Source organism: Bubalus kerabau, chromosome 6 (genome assembly GCF_029407905.1).
Source record: "Bubalus kerabau isolate K-KA32 ecotype Philippines breed swamp buffalo chromosome 6, PCC_UOA_SB_1v2, whole genome shotgun sequence".
Taxonomy (NCBI): Eukaryota; Metazoa; Chordata; class Mammalia; order Artiodactyla; family Bovidae; genus Bubalus; species Bubalus kerabau.
Window position 1 is genome coordinate 21,519,192 of NC_073629.1, and position 18,633 is coordinate 21,537,824.

The 18,633-nt window shown below is 45.1% G+C and overlaps 4 protein-coding genes across 4 annotated transcripts; 2 read left to right on the top strand and 2 right to left on the bottom strand.

Annotated features, from left to right (window-relative positions):
- Positions 1-2,404: 2,404 nt before the first annotated feature.
- On the bottom strand, positions 2,405-5,068 carry BOLA1 (bolA family member 1). Its single transcript, XM_055584487.1, has 2 exons — positions 4,944-5,068; positions 2,405-4,596 (listed from the first exon to the last, which is right to left on the bottom strand). Exon 2 carries the CDS (start codon positions 4,591-4,593, stop codon positions 4,186-4,188), a length of 408 nt encoding a protein of 135 aa, XP_055440462.1. The 5' UTR covers positions 4,594-4,596; positions 4,944-5,068; the 3' UTR covers positions 2,405-4,185.
- Positions 5,069-14,694: 9,626 nt separating this feature from the next.
- On the top strand, positions 14,695-15,138 carry LOC129654801 (histone H2A type 2-B). Its single transcript, XM_055584489.1, has one exon. It carries the CDS (start codon positions 14,732-14,734, stop codon positions 15,122-15,124), a length of 393 nt encoding a protein of 130 aa, XP_055440464.1. The 5' UTR covers positions 14,695-14,731; the 3' UTR covers positions 15,125-15,138.
- A 101-nt stretch (positions 15,139-15,239) lies between these two features.
- Positions 15,240-15,744, bottom strand: LOC129654802 (histone H2A type 2-C). The gene has a single exon (XM_055584491.1). It carries the CDS (start codon positions 15,678-15,680, stop codon positions 15,291-15,293), a length of 390 nt encoding a protein of 129 aa, XP_055440466.1. The 5' UTR covers positions 15,681-15,744; the 3' UTR covers positions 15,240-15,290.
- A 218-nt stretch (positions 15,745-15,962) lies between these two features.
- Positions 15,963-18,307, top strand: LOC129654800 (histone H2B type 2-E). Its single transcript, XM_055584488.1, has one exon. The coding sequence runs from the start codon at positions 16,009-16,011 to the stop codon at positions 16,387-16,389; it is 381 nt and encodes a 126-aa protein (XP_055440463.1). The 5' UTR covers positions 15,963-16,008; the 3' UTR covers positions 16,390-18,307.
- The last annotated feature ends 326 nt before the right edge of the window (positions 18,308-18,633 follow it).

Sequence of the window (18,633 nt, forward strand, 5' to 3'; positions counted from 1 at the left end):
ATGTAGACCATGGACCAAAAGAACTTCTTAGAGTTGGAAGGGCCTAGAGTGCCCTCTCATGCCTCCTGTTGGATGCTGGGGAAGTAGCAATAAACCTCAGCCCCCTGGCCTCCAGTTCTCCCTCAATTTGGGCTACAAGCCTGAATTTTATGAAATTAGCTTTCTGATTCTTATTTATTTATATATTAAGTTCTGAGGCAGCTCAGCAGGACTGTGTGTGTGTGAATGCTTGTGTACACTTATGTGTGTGTGTGTGTGTGTGTGCGCTGTGGGGCGGGGGTGTCATTATACTGTCCTAAAATACAAGCCAAGGGTAATTTCAGTGGACACTCACACAAGTACCTGCTCCCCACAGTACCTCCCCTAATCTCGTTTCTGAGCCTGGCCTGGGTGGCAGGAGCCTCGGCAGGCTGGGAGAAGAGTCTCACAGTCTAGGGACAGCCAAGGGCACCTGACAAGGTTCATCTCCTCCCCATCTCTCAAGAAGCACAGGCCTCCTCTGGAGTGAGAGGCTCTCCCCACTACACAGCACAGACGGGAACAGCACAGCTGCCCTCCCACCTCGACTGTTTCCTCACAGGCAGAGGAGCAGGGGAGGGGAAGAAACCAGTATGTGGTCAAACCAGCAGATCAAAAGCACAAGGAGCTGGGGCAGGGCAGGAACCGGGCTTTCCTAGCAACTCCTGCATAGTGGGAAGAGTTTCAGCAGTAAGCCAGGGACCCCTAATGCAGGGACCAGAAGCCTCAGTTTCCTCATCTCACCCTCCCCACAGGATAGCCCGTGTAGGTTAAGCTGCCCCTGCCCCCACCCCGTGTGGTTGCTTTCTTGGATGCCCCCGTCCTCCACCCCCAACACTGTAGCTGTGATGTGTTGTAGTTTTTAGCTGTTTGTAAATGTTAAAAAGTTAAAAGGAAAAAAGTGAAAACAAACAAAAAAAGAAAATCCAAATTCAGCCTCCTCATGCTGCGTCTGGTGCCCCCACCCTATGGTCACTCCCATTTTGTAAAAGTGAACCAGGTGGTGACTGTTTAACTCTCTGATGTCTGTGCTCAAAGAACTGCCTTCTCCAGTGCCCAGTGTATGAGTGTGCACCCTCTCTCTTCACCCTTCACTTGCTGGACGCAGCCCTCTCCCATGCACCTCCCTGGAGGGACCCATCCATCTCCTTTACTCTCCTGGGGAACCCTAAATCCAACTCTGTTGATGTAAAAAAAATTAAATGAAAAATACTGATGAAAAATAAAAAGGAAACAAATCCTTCAAACCTAAAATGGCTGTCTGCTTCTTCTCCTCTACCTACATCCAACTTTGTTCTGCCTCCTGAGGCAGAAGATGGTGAGCTGGAAAAACAACTCCTTTCTCCAAACTGAAGGCCAGAGTAACATGATGCGTCACATTTACTTCCTGAGTTGGCCTCTATGCTAACCTTTCCACTTTTATAGATAGAGGGCCCTCATAGTCTCCTAGTTTTGAAAACTTGGGGGTAATGTCCTACAACTTAATAGCAAAACAACTAATAATCTGATTAAAAAATGGGCTAAAGACTTGAGTAGCCATTTTTCCAAACACATAAAATGACCAATAGGTACTGTTCAGTTGTGTCTAACTTCTTTGCAACCCCATGCAGAGCAGCACACCAGGCTTCCTGTCCTTCATTATCGCCCAGTTTGCTCAAACTCGCGTCCATTGAGTCGATGCCATCCAACCCTCTCATCCTCTGTTGCCTTCTTCTCCTGCCCTCCATCTTTCCCAGCAACAGGGTCTTTTCCAGTGAGTCGGCTTTTCACATCAGGTGGCCAGTAGGTATATATGTATATAAAAAATGCTCAATGTCACTAATCATCAGGGAAGTGCAATCAAAACCTTAATGAAATACCACCTCATACCTGTCAGGATAGCTTCACTCACTATATATATAATATATAGTGAGTGAAGTCGCTCAGTCATGTCTGACTCTTTGCGACCCCATGGACTGTAGCCTACCAGGCTTCTCCGTCCATAGAATTTTCCAGGCAAGAGTACTGGAGTGGGTTGCCATTTCCTTCTCTAGGGGATATTCCCGACCCAGGGATCGAACCTAGGTCTCCGGGATTGCAGGCAGATGCTTTACCCTCTGAGCCACCAGGGAAGCCCCCAAATAATATATATATTATATAAAGTATTGATGAAGATGGGGAGATATTGGAACCCCTGCACACTGTTGGTGAGAATACAAAATGGTGCAACCACTCTGGAAAATATGGAAGTTTCTCAAAAATAGAACTACCATGATCCCAGCAATCCCACTTCTGGGTATTTACCCAAAAGAACTGAAATCAGGATCCTGGAGAAGTGTTAGGACTCTCATGTTCATTGCAGCATTATCACAATAGCTAAGATGTGGAAACAACCTGAACATTCATTGACAAATGCCTGGATAAGGAAAAATTAATATATACATACAATGAAATACTCGCCAGCCTTAAAAAAAGGAAATTCCACTGTGATAAATCATGAGGACGTTATGCTAAGTGAAATAAGCCAGCCACAAAAAGATAAATATGCATGATTCTACTTATATGAGTTATCTATAATAGCTGAATAGAATCAGTGGGATGTTGGCTGCTAGGGGCAGGATGGGGTGGAGGGAAGAGGGAAGTAGGGAATTATCAATCAACAGACCTTAAGTTTCAGCTAAGCAAGATGATTAAACTCTTTCTGATCTGCTGTATGACATTGTACTTGTAGTCAGTGATAATGTATCATACACTTACACATTTGTTAAGAAGGTAGATCTCATATTAAGTTTTTGCTATAATAAAATAATATTCACAAAAACAAATTTAAAAAAATCTAAAAACTCCACAAATGAAAACAAATAAAAACTTGGGAGTGATATTTCTTGAGAACAGAACCAACTTCCCTCCAAATCCTTTTGTGTTCTTTAAAAATATAGATTCCAGATTCCATTCTTGATTTGTGGATTCAGAATCCTTTTTTTGGAAAAGAGGTGACCTAGAATCCATATTTTAAACAAGCTCCCTTGGGAATTCTTACCTGTGAAGAAATCTAAAAACCCTGCCTGAGGGTTACCATTGACTCCCCTCTCACTAAAGTCCATTTCAGTTCTAATCAAATCCTTTTGATTTTTTAAAAATGATAGCTCTCAAATCAACTCCTTCCTTTCCATTTCAACAGCTAAACTCTCAGCCAAAGTTCTGCCTTCACCATTGGTTACTCTCCATGCCTCCAATTCCCTATGACAACCGACTAACATCACTGCCCCCAAATGCTCTTTGCCATCCTTTTCTCAAAACTCTTCAATGATGACTCTCTACTGCCCAACCAGATGCAGTCTAAACTCTTTAGCCGGAAATGGTGGATAAATGTTAACCAAGCCTTTTCTTTACTAAGTTCTATCTCTACACAGAGATCATCAGAAAATTGCTTATCTAGACATTACTTGTTCCCCTCAGAATTATGACAACGTTTGGAAGGCTCATAAGAAAAAGGGCTATGTAAAGTTTTCTCCATCTTCTATACTCATTTCCTAGGTTATAATCTTTTCACTGCTTTAGTGTTGTTTTTTTTTAAGATTTTTTTCCTCATGAGAAATGCAAATCCTTTTGGAAATGGACAGGTTGTTAGAAAGCCAAACATCCCCCAAGTTTGAAGTTCAAATGCATCCGTAATTGCTGTTTTGTCCAATAACTCTGCCCAGTCCAGCTTATTTGCCCTTGCTTGGGCTCTTCCCCCTGTTAGCAGCAACTTTCCTCTCTTTTCTGGCTTAACGAAGCTCTTTCTGACTATGCCTAGGCTTCAAGTATCTTTCTTTTCCGAAGAACATCTGTAGCACTGACAGCAGGCCATTAACACCACTGCAATTCACCTCATATGATAATTTCTCTTTTAATGTACAGGATTACTAGTAACTTATATAAAGTCTGGCGATTCCTTAGTCACAATTTAAAATGAAACAGCTGGGCAGCTTTTCCTGAATAGTAGGGATTGTCCCCTCTTCTTAGCTTAACCTTAATATGAAATGAATTACTCTCTCCTGAGAATAGGCATATGCTGGTTAAATGGGCATATTACATTACTCGTTTCTAACAAATACCAGACTGTATTAAATGGAAGAAAGCCCCAGTAGTTCATTCTCACGAAACCCGCTTGAATCCTGGTCCTCCCTTTCTCCAGGTCCAAGGTTAGTTTCGACTTTTCTTGCTCCCACCTAGGCAGGGGGGGCTTGTGTCCAGTTGAGGGTTCTCCTTCCATTGGGCGGGGGTCCGCGCCTGTATGGCCAGGGCGTGGACTGGCCCAGCCAGCTCTTCTGACAGAGCCGCATGGACCAGCCGATGCCTTTGTAGCGGGCTCAGTCCCTCAAAGCGAGAGCTCACCACCGCCACGCGGAAATGGGTCTCACTGCCCGGTGGGACCGCGTGGCCGCCGCTCTCATTACGCAGCTCCAGCACTTCGGGGTTCAGGGCCTGCTCCAACTTCGTGCGAATGGCAGCCTCGACGGGACCGATGACCCCTGATCCCGCGCTGCCCCGGGACATACAGAGGCGGCTGGCCATGGAGAACAGGCGTACGACCAGCTGCCCACTCAGCATCGGCTACGGCAGAGACAAAGACGGGAGCAGTGAGGGTCAGGGCCTCGCTCTTGGTACCAGCGTCTCAAGCACCCCAGCCCCCGCCTCCGGCCAACGTCCACCCTGGGAGCCCGTCTAGACGCCAGTGAGATGCGAGGCACCGCCCCTTTCCTCTGTGTGACGTTGGGGGATTGTGGCCTCCGCTTAGAGCAGCTGAAGGGCGGCGATGATTAGAGAGAGACCGCGCTTCTAAGGGGATTCGCAAAGAATGAGCTGGAGGTTCCAAGAGTAGGGTATGTGCAACTCCGGGCTTTTGGTTGAGCCGCTGTCCCTGTGCCCCCTCCCTGAACCCCAAACTGGACCCTTTCTACCTGGCACTCAGGCTTGGCTACCGCAGTTCCCCCTCTGGGACGGAACTCCTGACAAGCCGGGGGAATGCAGATCTCGCGTCCAGAGGCACTCTGGGAAATGGAGTTCTCGCTACGCGATAGACCAGGCAAGTGAGGGCTCCCGGGAACTGTAGTCTCTGTTTGTCTCTTGAGGTCGTGAGTGCGTACGTGTATGCTCACTTTAGTGGTGTCTTTGCGACTCTTTGCGTCCCTAAGGACTGCAGCCCGCCAAGTTCCTCTGTCCACGGGGTTCTCCAGGCTAGACTATTGGAGCGGGTTGCCATGCCCTTCTCCAGGGGATCTTCCCCACCCAGGGATGGAACCCAAGTCTCCCGCAATAGCAGCAGTAGCAGTGTTTGTCTCTCAGTCGTGTCCGACTCTTGGCGACCCCATGAACTGTAGCCCGCCAGGCTCCTCTATCTAGCCCAACACTTTTATATACAAGAAAATGGAAGTCCATTTCCTTTATCGAATACATAATTATTGTGCGCTGCTGCTGCTGCTGCTGCTGCTGCTGCTAAGTCACGTCAGTCGTGTCCGACTCTGTGCGACCCCATAGACGGCAGCTCACCAGGCTCCGCCGTCCCTGGGATTCTCCAGGCAAGAACACTGGAGTGGGTTGCCATTTCCTTCTCCAATGCATGAAAGTGAAAAGTGAAAGAGAAGTCGCTCAGTCGCGACCCCATGGACTGCAGCCCACCAGGCTCCTCCATCCATGGGATTTTCCAGGCAAGAGTACTGGAGTGGGGTGCCATTGCCTTCTCCATATATATATATATAGGCTTTCCCGGTGGCCCAGTGGTAAAGAATCCACCTGCTTATGCAGGAAATGCAAGAGACTCAGGGTTCGATCCCTGGCTGGGGAAGCTACCCTGAAGTAGGAAGTGACAACCCACTCCAGTATTCTTACCAGGATAATCCTGTGGACAGAGGAGCCCAGTGGTCTACAGTTCATAGGGTAACAAAGAGTTGGACATGACTGAGTGACTGAACATGCACTTTATGTATACCTGTATACTTAAAAAATGTATTTGTATACTTTTTCAGAAAATAAATTGCAGATAGCATGACATTTCATCCCTAGGTACTCTAATACATATCTCCTCCTAATAAAAGGGATATTCTCTTATAGAAAAATAGCCTTATCACACTAAAAAATTTTTTTAACATAATGTCAATTGTAAGGTTAGTATAATGAACACCCCATTTATCCTTCATCTATATTTACTAACATTTTTCCATCTTTGTTTTTTAATCTCTTTGAATATGCATATCAGTTCAGTTCAGTCGCTCAGTCATGTCCGACTCTTTGCGACTCCATGAATTGCAGCACGCCTGGCCTCCCTGTCCATCACCAACTCCCGGAGTTCACTCAAACTCACGTCCATTGAGTCGGTGATGCCATCCAGCCAACTCATCCTCTGTCGTCCCCTTCTCCTGCCCCCAATCCCTCCCAGCATCAGAGTCTTTTCCAATGATTCAACTCTTCGCATGAGGTGGCCAAAGTACTGGAGTTTCAGCTTTAGCATCATTCCTTCCAAAGAACACCCAGGACTGATCGCCTTCAGAATGGACTGGTTGGATCTCCTTGCAGTCCAAGGGACCCTCAAGAGTCTTCTCCAACACCACAGTTCAAAAGCATCAATTCTTCAGCGCTCAACTTTCTTCACATATGTGTATACATAATAAAAATAAAAACTGTTACCATTTTTGTTGAATCATTTGAGAGTTGAAAAATCTTTATACTTCATTGCTGTATACTTCAGCATATATCTTCTAAGACAAGGACATTTTCCTATATAACCACAATACCATTACCACACCTAAGACATTTAACATTTGTTCAATACTATTATCTAATATACAGTTGATATTCAGATCTCCCCAGTTGTCTCATTAGTGCCTTTATTTTTTGAAAGTCAGTCAAGGATCATGCATTGCATTTAGCCATCTTTAAATCTGTATTTTGCAAAGTTCCTTGGCTTCAGTGTGAGAACTGTAAAGGAGGTAATGACACAAGCAGGAAGACCAGTTTAGAGGTTAGTGTAGCAATCTAGGTAAGAATGTTGATGTCTTGGACCATGGTGGTGGTGGAGGTGGAGACGGAAAGAAATTGTGGGTATAAGGTATACATTAGGAGGGTAAAACCCATAGGGTGTGGTGATGGGCTAATTATGGGAGGGAAAGTATGAAGGATAATTATCAGCTTTGGGCATCAAGATGGATGGCATTTGTTCCCTAAGATACAGAATTTTGGAAGAAGGGTTGGAAGGGTGGGGAAGGGGGAGACTAGGTGTCCAATTCTTTTTGGACTTGAGTTTGTAGTGTCTTTATGATATCCAAGAAGAGATGTCATGTTGGATATATGGTTCTGTGTGTGTATGCATTTTATTTTTAACTTTTTCTTAAGTGCTTTCAGAGCTACAGAAATTACAAATAACTACAAATAGTACAAATAATTCTGTATACCGCTCACCCTGATACCCACATTATCCAAATATTAACATTTTATCATGATTGCTTTATTTCTTATCTATCTACACATATATAATTTTTTTCTGAACCATCTGAGAGTAAGCTTCAGAGATAGAGCCCATTTACCTCTACTACTTGCAATGGTTAATTTTAGGTGTCAACTTGACTGGGCCACAGGGTGCCCAGATATTTGCTGCTGCTGCTGCTGCTGGCTAAGTCGCGTCAGTCGTGTCCGACTCTGTGCGACCCAATAGACGGCAGCCCACCAGGCTCCCCCGTCCCTGGAATTCTCCAGGCAAGAACACTGGAGTGGGTTGCCATTTCCTTCTCCAATGCATGAAAGTGAAAAGTGAAAGTGAAGTCGCTCAGTCGTGTCGGACTCTTAGCGACCCCATGGACTGCAGCCCACCAGGCTCCTCCGTCCATGGGATTTTCCAGACAAGAGTACTGGAGTGGGATGCCATTGCCTTCTCTGGCCCAGATATTTGGGCAAATGTTATTCTGGATGGTTTTGGATGAGATTTAAATTGGTAGACTGAGTAAAGCCGATTGCCCTCCCTGTTGTGGCTGGGTCTCATCCAATCAGTGAAAGGCCTGAACAGAACGAAAAGGCTAACCCTCTCTGAAAGAGTTCTTTCCTGTCCCAGTTCTTACTGGGACACTGGCTTTTTACCTGCCTTGAGACTTGAACTGAAACACTGGCACTTCCTGGGTCTCCAGCTTGTTAGCTTTTGACTGGCACTGCAGCACTGCTTCACTTGGTTCTCAGACCTTCAGGCTTGAACTGTAACTACACAATCAGCTCTCCTGGGTTTCCAGCTTGCTGACTCACCCTGCAGATCTAGGGACTTGTCAGCCTCCATTATCATGTGAGCCAACGGCTTATAATAAATCTCTCTCTCTCTCTTGCTTGTTTGCTTTTACTCTCTGCATATATATCTTTTTTGTTCTGTTTCTCTGAAGAGCTCTAATATATATTTGCTAGTACATTCTTAGTAAAATTTTTTTTCTCACATAACTACAGTATAATTGTCAAATTTGAGAAATTAACATTGATACAGTACTACAGATTTTACTGAAAATTTGTCATTGTCCCATAATGTCCTTTATATAAAATGAAAAAAAAAAAAAAAATCTGGGCCAGGATCCAGTCTAGGATCACATGCTGTATTCAGTTGTTATGTCTCTATGGCCTCCATTTAATCTGGAATAGTTCCTTAGTCTTTGTCTTTCATGACTTTGGCATTTTTGAGGAGTACAGACCATCTGCACTTTTCAGGTGGTGCTAGTGGTAAAGAACCCACCTGCCAATGCAGGAAACGCAGGGTTTGATTCCTGGGCTGGGAAAAATCCCCTGGAGGAGGGCATGGCAATCCACTCCAGTATTCTTGCCTAGAGAATTCCATGGACAGAGGAGCCTGGGGGCTACAGTCCATAGGATCGCAGAGTCTGACACAACTGAAGTGACTTAGCACGCACACACAGACCATTTATTTTGTTGAATATCCCTCAATTTGGGTTTCTCTAATGTTTCTTTCTGATTCAGATTTAGGATATACACTTTTGGCAGGAAAACTGCAGAAGTGGTATTGAATCCTTCTCACTGAACTATATAGGAGGCATGTAATTCGCTTTGTCCTATTAATGATAATTCTGATCAGTTGATTAAGGTGGTATCTCTCAGAAAAAAAAATGTAAAATTTTTATTTTCCATTTGTAGTTGTAGGAGATGTTTGAGTCTATGTAATAGTCTGTTTCTTGTTAAGATTTTGTTTATTAATTTTGGCATCTGAGATGTAAGAGTTGTTGAAGATGAAATAAGATCATGTGCGGTGGGGTGAAGGTGGGAAAGTGGGAAGGAAGGGAGTGAAATCACCTGGGAAAAGGTATAAAGTGAGAAAATAAGATTTTCTTTAGAAGATCACTTTGGCTAGTGTGTGAATATATTAGGGGAATGAAAAGAATGCAAGCGAAGAATAGAAGAGCCTTTAGCAGTAGTCTGGTGAAAGATAATCTGAGTGAAGACAGGAAATGAGCTAGAGAGAGAAGTAAAACAATTAGAATGACGTTAAAGAGATGGAATCTTTAGCACTTGTTTTTGGTGAGTGCCTTGTAATTTGCTAATCCAGTGACAGTGGCGGGAATGGCGGGAGGATGCTTTGTTGGTGACAGGTACTATTCTAAAAGAACTCTTAATTCTTGCAACAAGTCTGTGAAGTAGCTACTGTTATTGCTCCTGGTTTACCATTTTGAGGAAGCAGACACCCTTACAGGTTAGATAATAAATTAATTTGTCTATGGTCATAGATCTAGTAAGCAAACTCAGGAGTCAGGCTGCAGAATTTGAACTCTTAACCATTAAGTTATTCTGCCTCCTAATCCAGCATTTTGGGCTCTCAGGTTCCAGCTCTGTACCAGGCTCCTTGTATTTAATTCTCATTTATTCTAACAACTCTGTTATGGTAGGGTATATTGTTTTTCTTTAATTGATGAACTTCTATTGTATCTTCTATCACTCTGGCTACCACAGTCTACTGTTGATAGCTAGCATCTGGAGAGTGGTTTGTTGACCAAAGGCCAACTATAATTGTTTCACAAATAAGTAAACCAAGGCTCAGAGGAATTTAAGCACTTGCTGCTGAAGGTCACACAGCCACTTACAAAGACATGATTAGGACCAAGGTCTGCCTCACTCAAAGTCTGTGCTCTTTACCCCTCCAAGCATACTACTTCACTAACTACATTATGGGCTTCATGAAGCAAGCCTTGCTTCCTCCCTATTACAGAGAGAGGGAGAGCTGGAGAGTTAGAGTGAGAGCTACAGAGCATATGAGAGGCGTGGAATTAGATTTAATACTTTAGATTTCATCTAGCTATAAATCCTTATTAGATAAGTCCAGATAGGCCAATACCCTACAAATTACATCAGCCTCAATTACTATCTATTGCTCCCTGGAGTTCCTTTCCCAGCATTCTTACCAGAGCTATTAAAATATATAACAGAGTAGGCCATTTGTAAAAGCCAAATACCTTCACAAATAGACTGGATCTTATCCCCTTGAACACCTCTGGGATTTTTAACCGAAAGCAACTGAATTCCTAACCAGGCAATCTAGTTAATCAAACATTTAGTGCATTCAAGCTCCACTGTATCATTCCAACCATACTCCTTTCCACTTTTCCCCAACTCCACCCTCAGCCCCCTCCATACTGAGCTGCACATTATTCATGACATGAACCAGGCCGTCCCACAGCTCCTAGCCATTGCACATAAAGTTGCCTTTGGCTAGAATGCTTTCAGTCTTCTCTTGACCCACAAAGTCCTCCTCATGGTTCCATGAGATATCACCTCCTCTTTCATGAAGCTTCCCTACTCCCACACATATAGCCTCAGTGTACCCATATCTCTTTGTTCATGGTCTGCTGATAGACTTGAAGCACTCTGTCCTGTGCTTTGACCTTGGTCTCACTTCCTTTCTGTGACCACTTCAAGGGTGAGACCATGTCTTCATCACCTTTAAATCAAGAGTCATTTATTCCCTCCACCTGGCTCTTCAGTTCAGTTCAGTCACTCAGTCGTGTCAGACTCTTTGCAACCCTATGAATTGCAGCACGCCAGGCCTCCCTGTCCATCACCATCTCCAGGAGTTCACTCAAACTAACGTCCATCGAGTCGGTGATGCCATCCAGCCATCTCATCCTCTGTCGTCCCCTTCTCCTCCTGCCTCCAATCCCTCCCAGCATCAGAATCTTTTCCAATGAGTCAACTCTTTGCATGAGGTGGCCAAAGTACTGGAGTTTCAGCTTCAGCATCATTCCATCCAAAGAACACCCAGGACTGATCTCCTTTAGGATGGACTGGTTGGATCTTCTTGCAGTCCAAGGGACTCTCAAGAGCCTTCAACACCACAGTTCAAAAGCATCAATTCTTTGGCACTCAGCTTTCTTCACAGTCCAACTCTCACATCCACACATGACCACTGGAAAAACCATACATAGCCTTGACGAGACGGACCTTTGTTGGCAAAGTAATATCTCTGCTTTTCAATATGCTATCTAGGTTGGTCAGAACTTTCCTTCCAAGGAGTAAGCATCTTTTAATTTCATGGCTGCAATCACCATCTGCAGTGATTTTGGAGCCCCAAAAAATAAAGTCTGACACTGTTTCCACTGTTTCCCCATCTGGTAATAAACATTTTTTTTTTAAATAAACAAATAAAACTATACTCTTAGAGAATTAGCATCTTCTTTTCTAAACTATTTCTCCAGCTCTCCCTCCCTCTGTAATAGAGGGAGGAAGCAAGGCTGGGCACAATGACTTCATAAAGCCCTTAATCTCCTTAGTGAAGCAATGGGCTTGGAGGGATGAAGAGCACAGACTTTGAGTGAGGCTGCAGGTCAGGAAGCAACAGAACTGGACATGGAACAACAGACTGGTTCCAAATAGGAAAAGAAGTACATCAAGGCTGTATATTGTCACCCTGTTTATTTAACTTATACGAAGAGTACATCATGAGAAACGCTGGACTGGACGAAGCACAAGCTGGAATCAAGATTGCCAGGAGAAATATCAATAACCTCAGATATGCAGATGACACTACCCTTATGGCAGAAAGTGAAGAGGAACTCAAAAGCCTCTTGATGAAAGTGAAAGAGGAGAGTGAAAAAGTTGGCTTAAAGCTCAACATTCAGAAAACTAAGATCATGGCATCTGGTCCCATCACTTCATGGGAAATAGATGGGGAAACAGTGGAAACAGTGTCAGACTTTATTTTTTGGGGCTCCAAAATCACTGCAGATGGTGATTGCAGCCATGAAATTAAAAGATGCTTACTCCTTGGAAGGAAAGTTCTGACCAACCCAGATAGCATATTGAAAAGCAGAGACATTACTTTGCCAACAAAGGTCCGTCTCGTCAAGGCTATGTATGGTTTTTCCAGTGGTCATGTGTGGATGTGAGAGTTGGACTGTGAAGAAAGCTGAGCGCCAAAGAATTGATGCTTTTGAACTGTGGTGTTGAAGGCTCTTGAGAGTCCCTTGGACTGCAAGGAGATCCAACCAGTCCATCCTAAAGGAGATCAGTCCTGGGTGTTCTTTGGATGGAATGATGCTGAAGCTGAAACTCCAGTACTTTGGCCACCTCATGCAAAGAGTTGACTCATTGGAAAAGACTCTGATGCTGGGAGGGATTGGAGGCAGGAGGAGAAGGGGACGACAGAGGATGAGATGGTTGGATGGCATCACTGACTCGATGGATGTGAGTTTGAGTGAACTCCTGGAGATGGTGATGGACAGGGAGGCCTGGCGTGCTGCAATTCATGGGGTCACTAAGAGTCTGACACAACTGAGACACTGAACTGAACTGACTTTGGTTCTAATTATGTCTTTGTAAGTGGCTGTGTGACCTTCAGCAAGTGCCTAAATTCCTCTGAGCCTTGGTTTCCTTATTTGTGAAACAATTTCAGTCCGCCTTTGGTATCCACGGGTTCTAAACCTGAGGATTCAACCAACTGTGGGTGGAAGATAGTTGGAAAAAAAAAAAATCCAGAAAGTTTCAAAAAGCAAAACTAGAATTTGCCCTGCCTTGCCAACTATGTACATAGTTTTACATTTTACAATTATTTACATAACATTTACATTGTATTAGGTATTAAAAGTAATTTGCTGCCCCTGCTAAGTCGCTTCAGTCGTGTCGGACTCTGTGCGACCCCATAGACGGCAGCTCACCAGGCTCCCCCATCCCTGGGATTCTCCAGGCAAGAATACTGGAGTGGGTTGCCATTTCCTTCTCCAATGCATGAAAGTGAAAAGTGAAAGTGAAGTCGCTCAGTCGTGTCTGACTCTTAGCGACCCCATGGACTGCAGCATGCCAGGCCTCTCTGTCCATCACCAACTCCCGGAGTTTACTCAAACTCATGTTCATTGAGTCGGTGATACCATCCAACCATCTCATGTCGTCCCCTTCTCCTCCCGCCTTCAACCTTTCCCAGCATCAGGGTCTTTTCCAATGAGTCAGTTCTTCGCATGAGGTGGCCAAAGTACTGGAGTTTCAGCTTCAACATCTGTCCCTCCAATGAATATTCAGGAATATTCATGAATATATGCTGTAAGATGCAGGAAACTGTAGATGTTAGCTCAGGTACCGGGCAGACTGTTGGAGCAATTCAGGGAAAGAACAAAGAGAGGAGAGCTGGCGAGGGTAGGGGGGTGGCGGGGGTTGGCAGGTGACTGGATGAGTTTGCTCTTGGATAGGTCGAGTTATTGGGATAGACAGGTTGAAGCATCCAGTAAACAGGTATATAGGCCTGAGCTTCTGCAACAAATACTAGTTGAAAGCACTGAATTGGGTACGACTTCGGGAAGAGTGAAGAACGGAGTGTGCGGAAAGGGCGAGTAGGGAGGCAGAGCCGAGCTTAACAATGGGATTTAAACACGGGCAGAGGAAAAGAAACAGAATGAGGAAGGACGGAGGGCGACGTTTTGAATGCCAAGTTAAAGACGCCTTCAAGTTGAAGGCGGTTTGGAACGCCTCCTGGAAGTCAAGAGGAGGATGACATTCTATTCTGGGCTTCCCTGGTGGCTCAGACCGTAAGGAATCCACCTGCCTGCAATGCTGGAGACCCGGATTCGATCTCTGGGTCGGGAAGATCCCCTGAGAAGGAAATGGCTCTCGGTTAAACGGGAGTCTGAGGAACAGAGACGGGTGGGGATGGGGCGAAGCCACACCGCAGACAACAACTAAATTGAAAGAAAAGAAAAGAAAAGGCCTCAGTAGTTTATATTTTTTAAGGTAGTCTGGCTTTGACGAGCCAGGAAAAGAGGAACTTAGTAATTTAAGGTTCCAAGGCCTTTGAGTGGGAGTAACTGCATCTGCTAAACGCTCTCTGCAGCCCTTTAGGACCCTTTTTGGGATTTCCCTTGGTGTAAACCGGAAAAAAAAAACCTACCACCCGTAACCTAGAAAAAAATTGCCACTCAGTAAATAAAGCAAAACAGAAGAGCGTTTTGTTTGAAAGCCTTCACTTTAAAAATCCTGGCATGCAAATAAAGGGCTTTAATGTGGCTCACAACGATTGGTAGGTACTTAAAGAAGCCGTCATTTCCACGTAGCGCAAGATGCAAACGAAGAGTCTGCTTTTCGCTTTCCTATTGGCTGTTCGATCGGACTCCCCTTTTAGCCAATCAAACCACTTCTCTTCGCCCCTCCCGATAGCTCTTATAAATTACATCAAATTGGTTACCCTTGCCATATCCTTCTCCTTGAAAAAGAAGCTGTAACTGCAGTTTTAGCAGTAATGTCAGGCCGCGGAAAGCAGGGAGGCAAAGCTCGGGCCAAGGCCAAGTCGCGCTCATCCCGCGCTGGCCTTCAGTTCCCCGTAGGGCGAGTGCACCGCCTGCTGCGCAAAGGGAACTACGCCGAAAGGGTGGGGGCCGGCGCACCGGTGTACTTGGCGGCAGTGCTGGAGTACCTGACCGCGGAAATCCTGGAGCTGGCGGGCAATGCCGCCCGAGACAACAAGAAGACGCGCATCATCCCTCGCCATTTGCAACTGGCCGTGAGAAATGATGAAGAGCTCAACAAGTTACTCGGGGGTGTCACTATTGCCCAGGGCGGTGTCTTACCTAATATCCAGGCAGTCTTATTGCCCAAAAAAACGGAGAGTCACAAGCCTGGCAAGAATAAGTAATTAAGAGGCTTGATACCATCCCCACTCACCCCAAAGGCTCTTTTAAGAGCCACCACCAAAGTGTCAAAATAAAGGGCTGATCACAAAATAGCGCATTAGCTCTTTTTTTGAAAACTTGGGTGGCTCTAAAAAGAGCCTTTGTTCTTTGGTTTACTTTGAAAAGGCTTTATTTGCTTTTGGCTTTATGGCTTTCGGTTTTCTTTGGTAATAGAACGGCCTGGATGTTGGGCAAAACGCCACCCTGGGCGATGGTGACCTTGCCCAACAGCTTGTTCAGTTCTTCGTCGTTGCGGATGGCCAACTGCAGGTGACGAGGGATGATGCGCGTCTTCTTGTTGTCTCGCGCCGCGTTGCCGGCCAGCTCCAGGATCTCGGCTGTCAGATACTCCAGAACCGCCGCCATGTAGACGGGCGCGCCGGCCCCCACACGCTCAGCGTAGTTGCCTTTGCGCAGCAGGCGGTGCACTCGCCCTACCGGGAACTGCAAGCCTGCGCGGGACGAACGCGACTTGGCCTTTGCGCGGGCCTTGCCTCCCTGCTTTCCGCGACCAGACATGACTGAAGATATGAGTAGTACGATTAAAGATCAGAGCCTTTCGGCTTAAAAAAGATCAGCAATTGGAAAGCCTTTATAAGTTTTCCGAGGGGTGGGGTCAGGAACGAGCTTTTCATTGGTCCTAAATTGGCTCCTGAAACAGCCAATAAGGTTAAGAGTCGGTGTTGTTCTGTCGCTATTACTGATAACGTAAGGTCTCTCCGCGGACCAATGGGAATGTAAGACTTTTGGAGCCTTAATTTGCATACGGTGGTTATAAATGGATCAGGCCCGCCCATTCTCATACCTTTTTTCTTTTTTTTTTTTTGCCGAACGGCGTTGTTCCACAATGCCTGAGCCGGCAAAATCCGCTCCCGCGCCCAAGAAGGGCTCCAAGAAAGCCGTCACTAAAGCCCAAAAGAAGGACGGCAAGAAGCGCAAGCGCAGCCGTAAGGAGAGCTATTCCATCTACGTGTACAAGGTGCTGAAGCAGGTGCACCCGGACACCGGTATTTCGTCCAAGGCCATGGGCATCATGAACTCATTTGTCAACGACATCTTCGAGCGCATCGCGGGCGAAGCGTCGCGCTTGGCGCATTACAACAAGCGTTCGACCATCACGTCCAGGGAGATCCAGACGGCCGTGCGCCTGCTGCTGCCTGGCGAGCTGGCCAAGCACGCCGTGTCCGAGGGCACCAAGGCGGTCACCAAGTACACCAGCTCCAAGTGAGTCCCTGCTGGGACGCGGCGCTCGCACGAGTCGCAAAGCCGCTTGATTTTCCAAAGGCTCTTTTCAGAGCCACCCACCTAATCACCAGAAAAGAGCCTTGTTCACTTGTTTTTCCTCAGTTCCTCACAAAGTAAGTTACTCTAGTTGGCTAAAAGTAATGGAAGATGACACACGTAGCTTTTTAAGCCCTATGACTTGAGATTCCTGGCGCGTGACTGGCTTTGCTTTTGAATCTAGGGCGCGTCTTAACCCTCACTGCTGCTTAGCTTTCGTATGAGTCAGTTCTAAATTAGGATACTGAGACTGCTCCTAGACTTGTGTCCTGGTGGCTCTGTTGGGTACGTTTCACCGGTGTTCCAAAACGAAGTGAGTGATTTCAGCTATCCACATTTAAGAAAGGACCCCAGGACACGACCAAGCCCGGGTCTTTCGAACACTGCATCACAGCCCTGAAGAATTGCGAGTTTGGCAGCCGCGTGGGTGCTGGATCACCAGTTAGGCCCTTGCGATGTGGCTTCCTGTGGACACCAGCGGTTCGGGATACTTCGTACTGAACCCGCTCTGCCTGGTCTCAGCCTTTTCCTGATTGGACATGAATATTCAAAATCTCCCGCCGCTCCGAAATTCATAGGTTCTGGTTTGCGCCGCTCACTTTGGCGCTGTGAAATTCCTGTTATTTCTTGGTTTGTGGATCATTTTTGCTTTTAATTCTCTTTTCTCGAAATATTTCGGCGTCAAGTCACTGCAAGGCACTAGTCATTTTAGTTTGGTCTCAAACGTCACCTCTCAGACACCTTCGGGAAGTTGTGCCTCTCCTTGCCTCTGGTCCCTCACTATTTTATCTTCTTCCTAGCAGCTGTCAGAAATTGTTTTGCTATTAGTTTTTTTTTCTTTTTTCTTTTTTACCATTTTCCTCAAGACCTTAACAGGAACTTTATTGGTTTGGTTTGGTTTTCCTCTATATCGTCCCCACCAACCAGTGCTTGGCACACAGTGGACACTTAAGTACTTACTGAATTAGTATTTGTTGAATTGATTTTTCTGTCCCTCTTATTTTAAAAATAGGCTTCGTGGATGGATGGGTGCGGTTCATTTCCATTAGATGTATGTGAAGACATGATGAAAATGGAAATGTTTCGGAGCTCCTTTCCCAAGTTGGCTATGGTCACCTCAGGGCAACAGCTGGGAAGGAGGGCTGTATTTGTGTGTGTGTGTGCGCTAAGGAGGAGGTGGCAGTTTTAAGTCCTTCCTTTATGCTTTTCAGTTTGGTCTAATCTTTGGATTTTCATTAAATTCAGAACATTGCTCACTGGAAGATCCTTTTCCTTTCTTCATTTATGATACCCTCCTTCCATCCTTATCTTTTCTTCCCCATTGAGATGAACTTTTCATTTATATTAACAGTTTCATTTACTCTTCAGGAGACCCTATAAAATAGACAAGGTTGGGGCTTCCCTGGTGGCTCTGGTAAAGAATCCGCCTGCTAGTGCAGAAGACACAGGTTCGATCCCTGATCCAGGAAGATCCTAGAGAGAGAGAAAAAAATAGAGAATGTTAATATTTCTTTAAAAATGAGGTTGAGAGTGAGTGATCCGCTGGTCATGTAGCTAACATGGTCCACCTTTGTACCCTCAGATGCAAAGACGATTGCATTTTAGTTTTATTTCTTTGTAATCATGGAATGTTGTATTTTTCTGTCCAAGCCTTGATTCTGCTGATAATGGCACTGATGATCTGATCAGTTATTCAACTCTGCTTTTGGATAAGGGGTCCTGGAGTTGATTGCAGGTGTTTCATGAATCCAAATGGACTCCAGACATTTATCAGAGACCGAATAAATCTTAATGTTTCTTACATGTATGTTTTCAAATGTGTGTATATGCTATTGTTATTAATAAATTTACCAGTTAATTAAAAAGCTTGGCTGCATTCTTTTATCTGTAATATATTTTCTAACTAAATGAAGTAGATAAAATCACTACTGGCTCTAAGCAAATGTATAGAGATGTTTGAGTGCCTCTGACCTGAAAGGTGAATATTTATAAACTATCAACCAAATTTGCTTCTACTCCAGAAGGGTAGTGGGGCTGAAATAGTCTGGTAGGAGGACACTATTAATGCTTAGTAACTGAAAAGTGCACGAGCACAAAATGAATCAAAGGTCACGACCACAAACAAGAAGCACTATAAATAAAATAGAAAAAATAAAGTTATTAACAAAGTTTAGAAAATATCTGCAGAGTA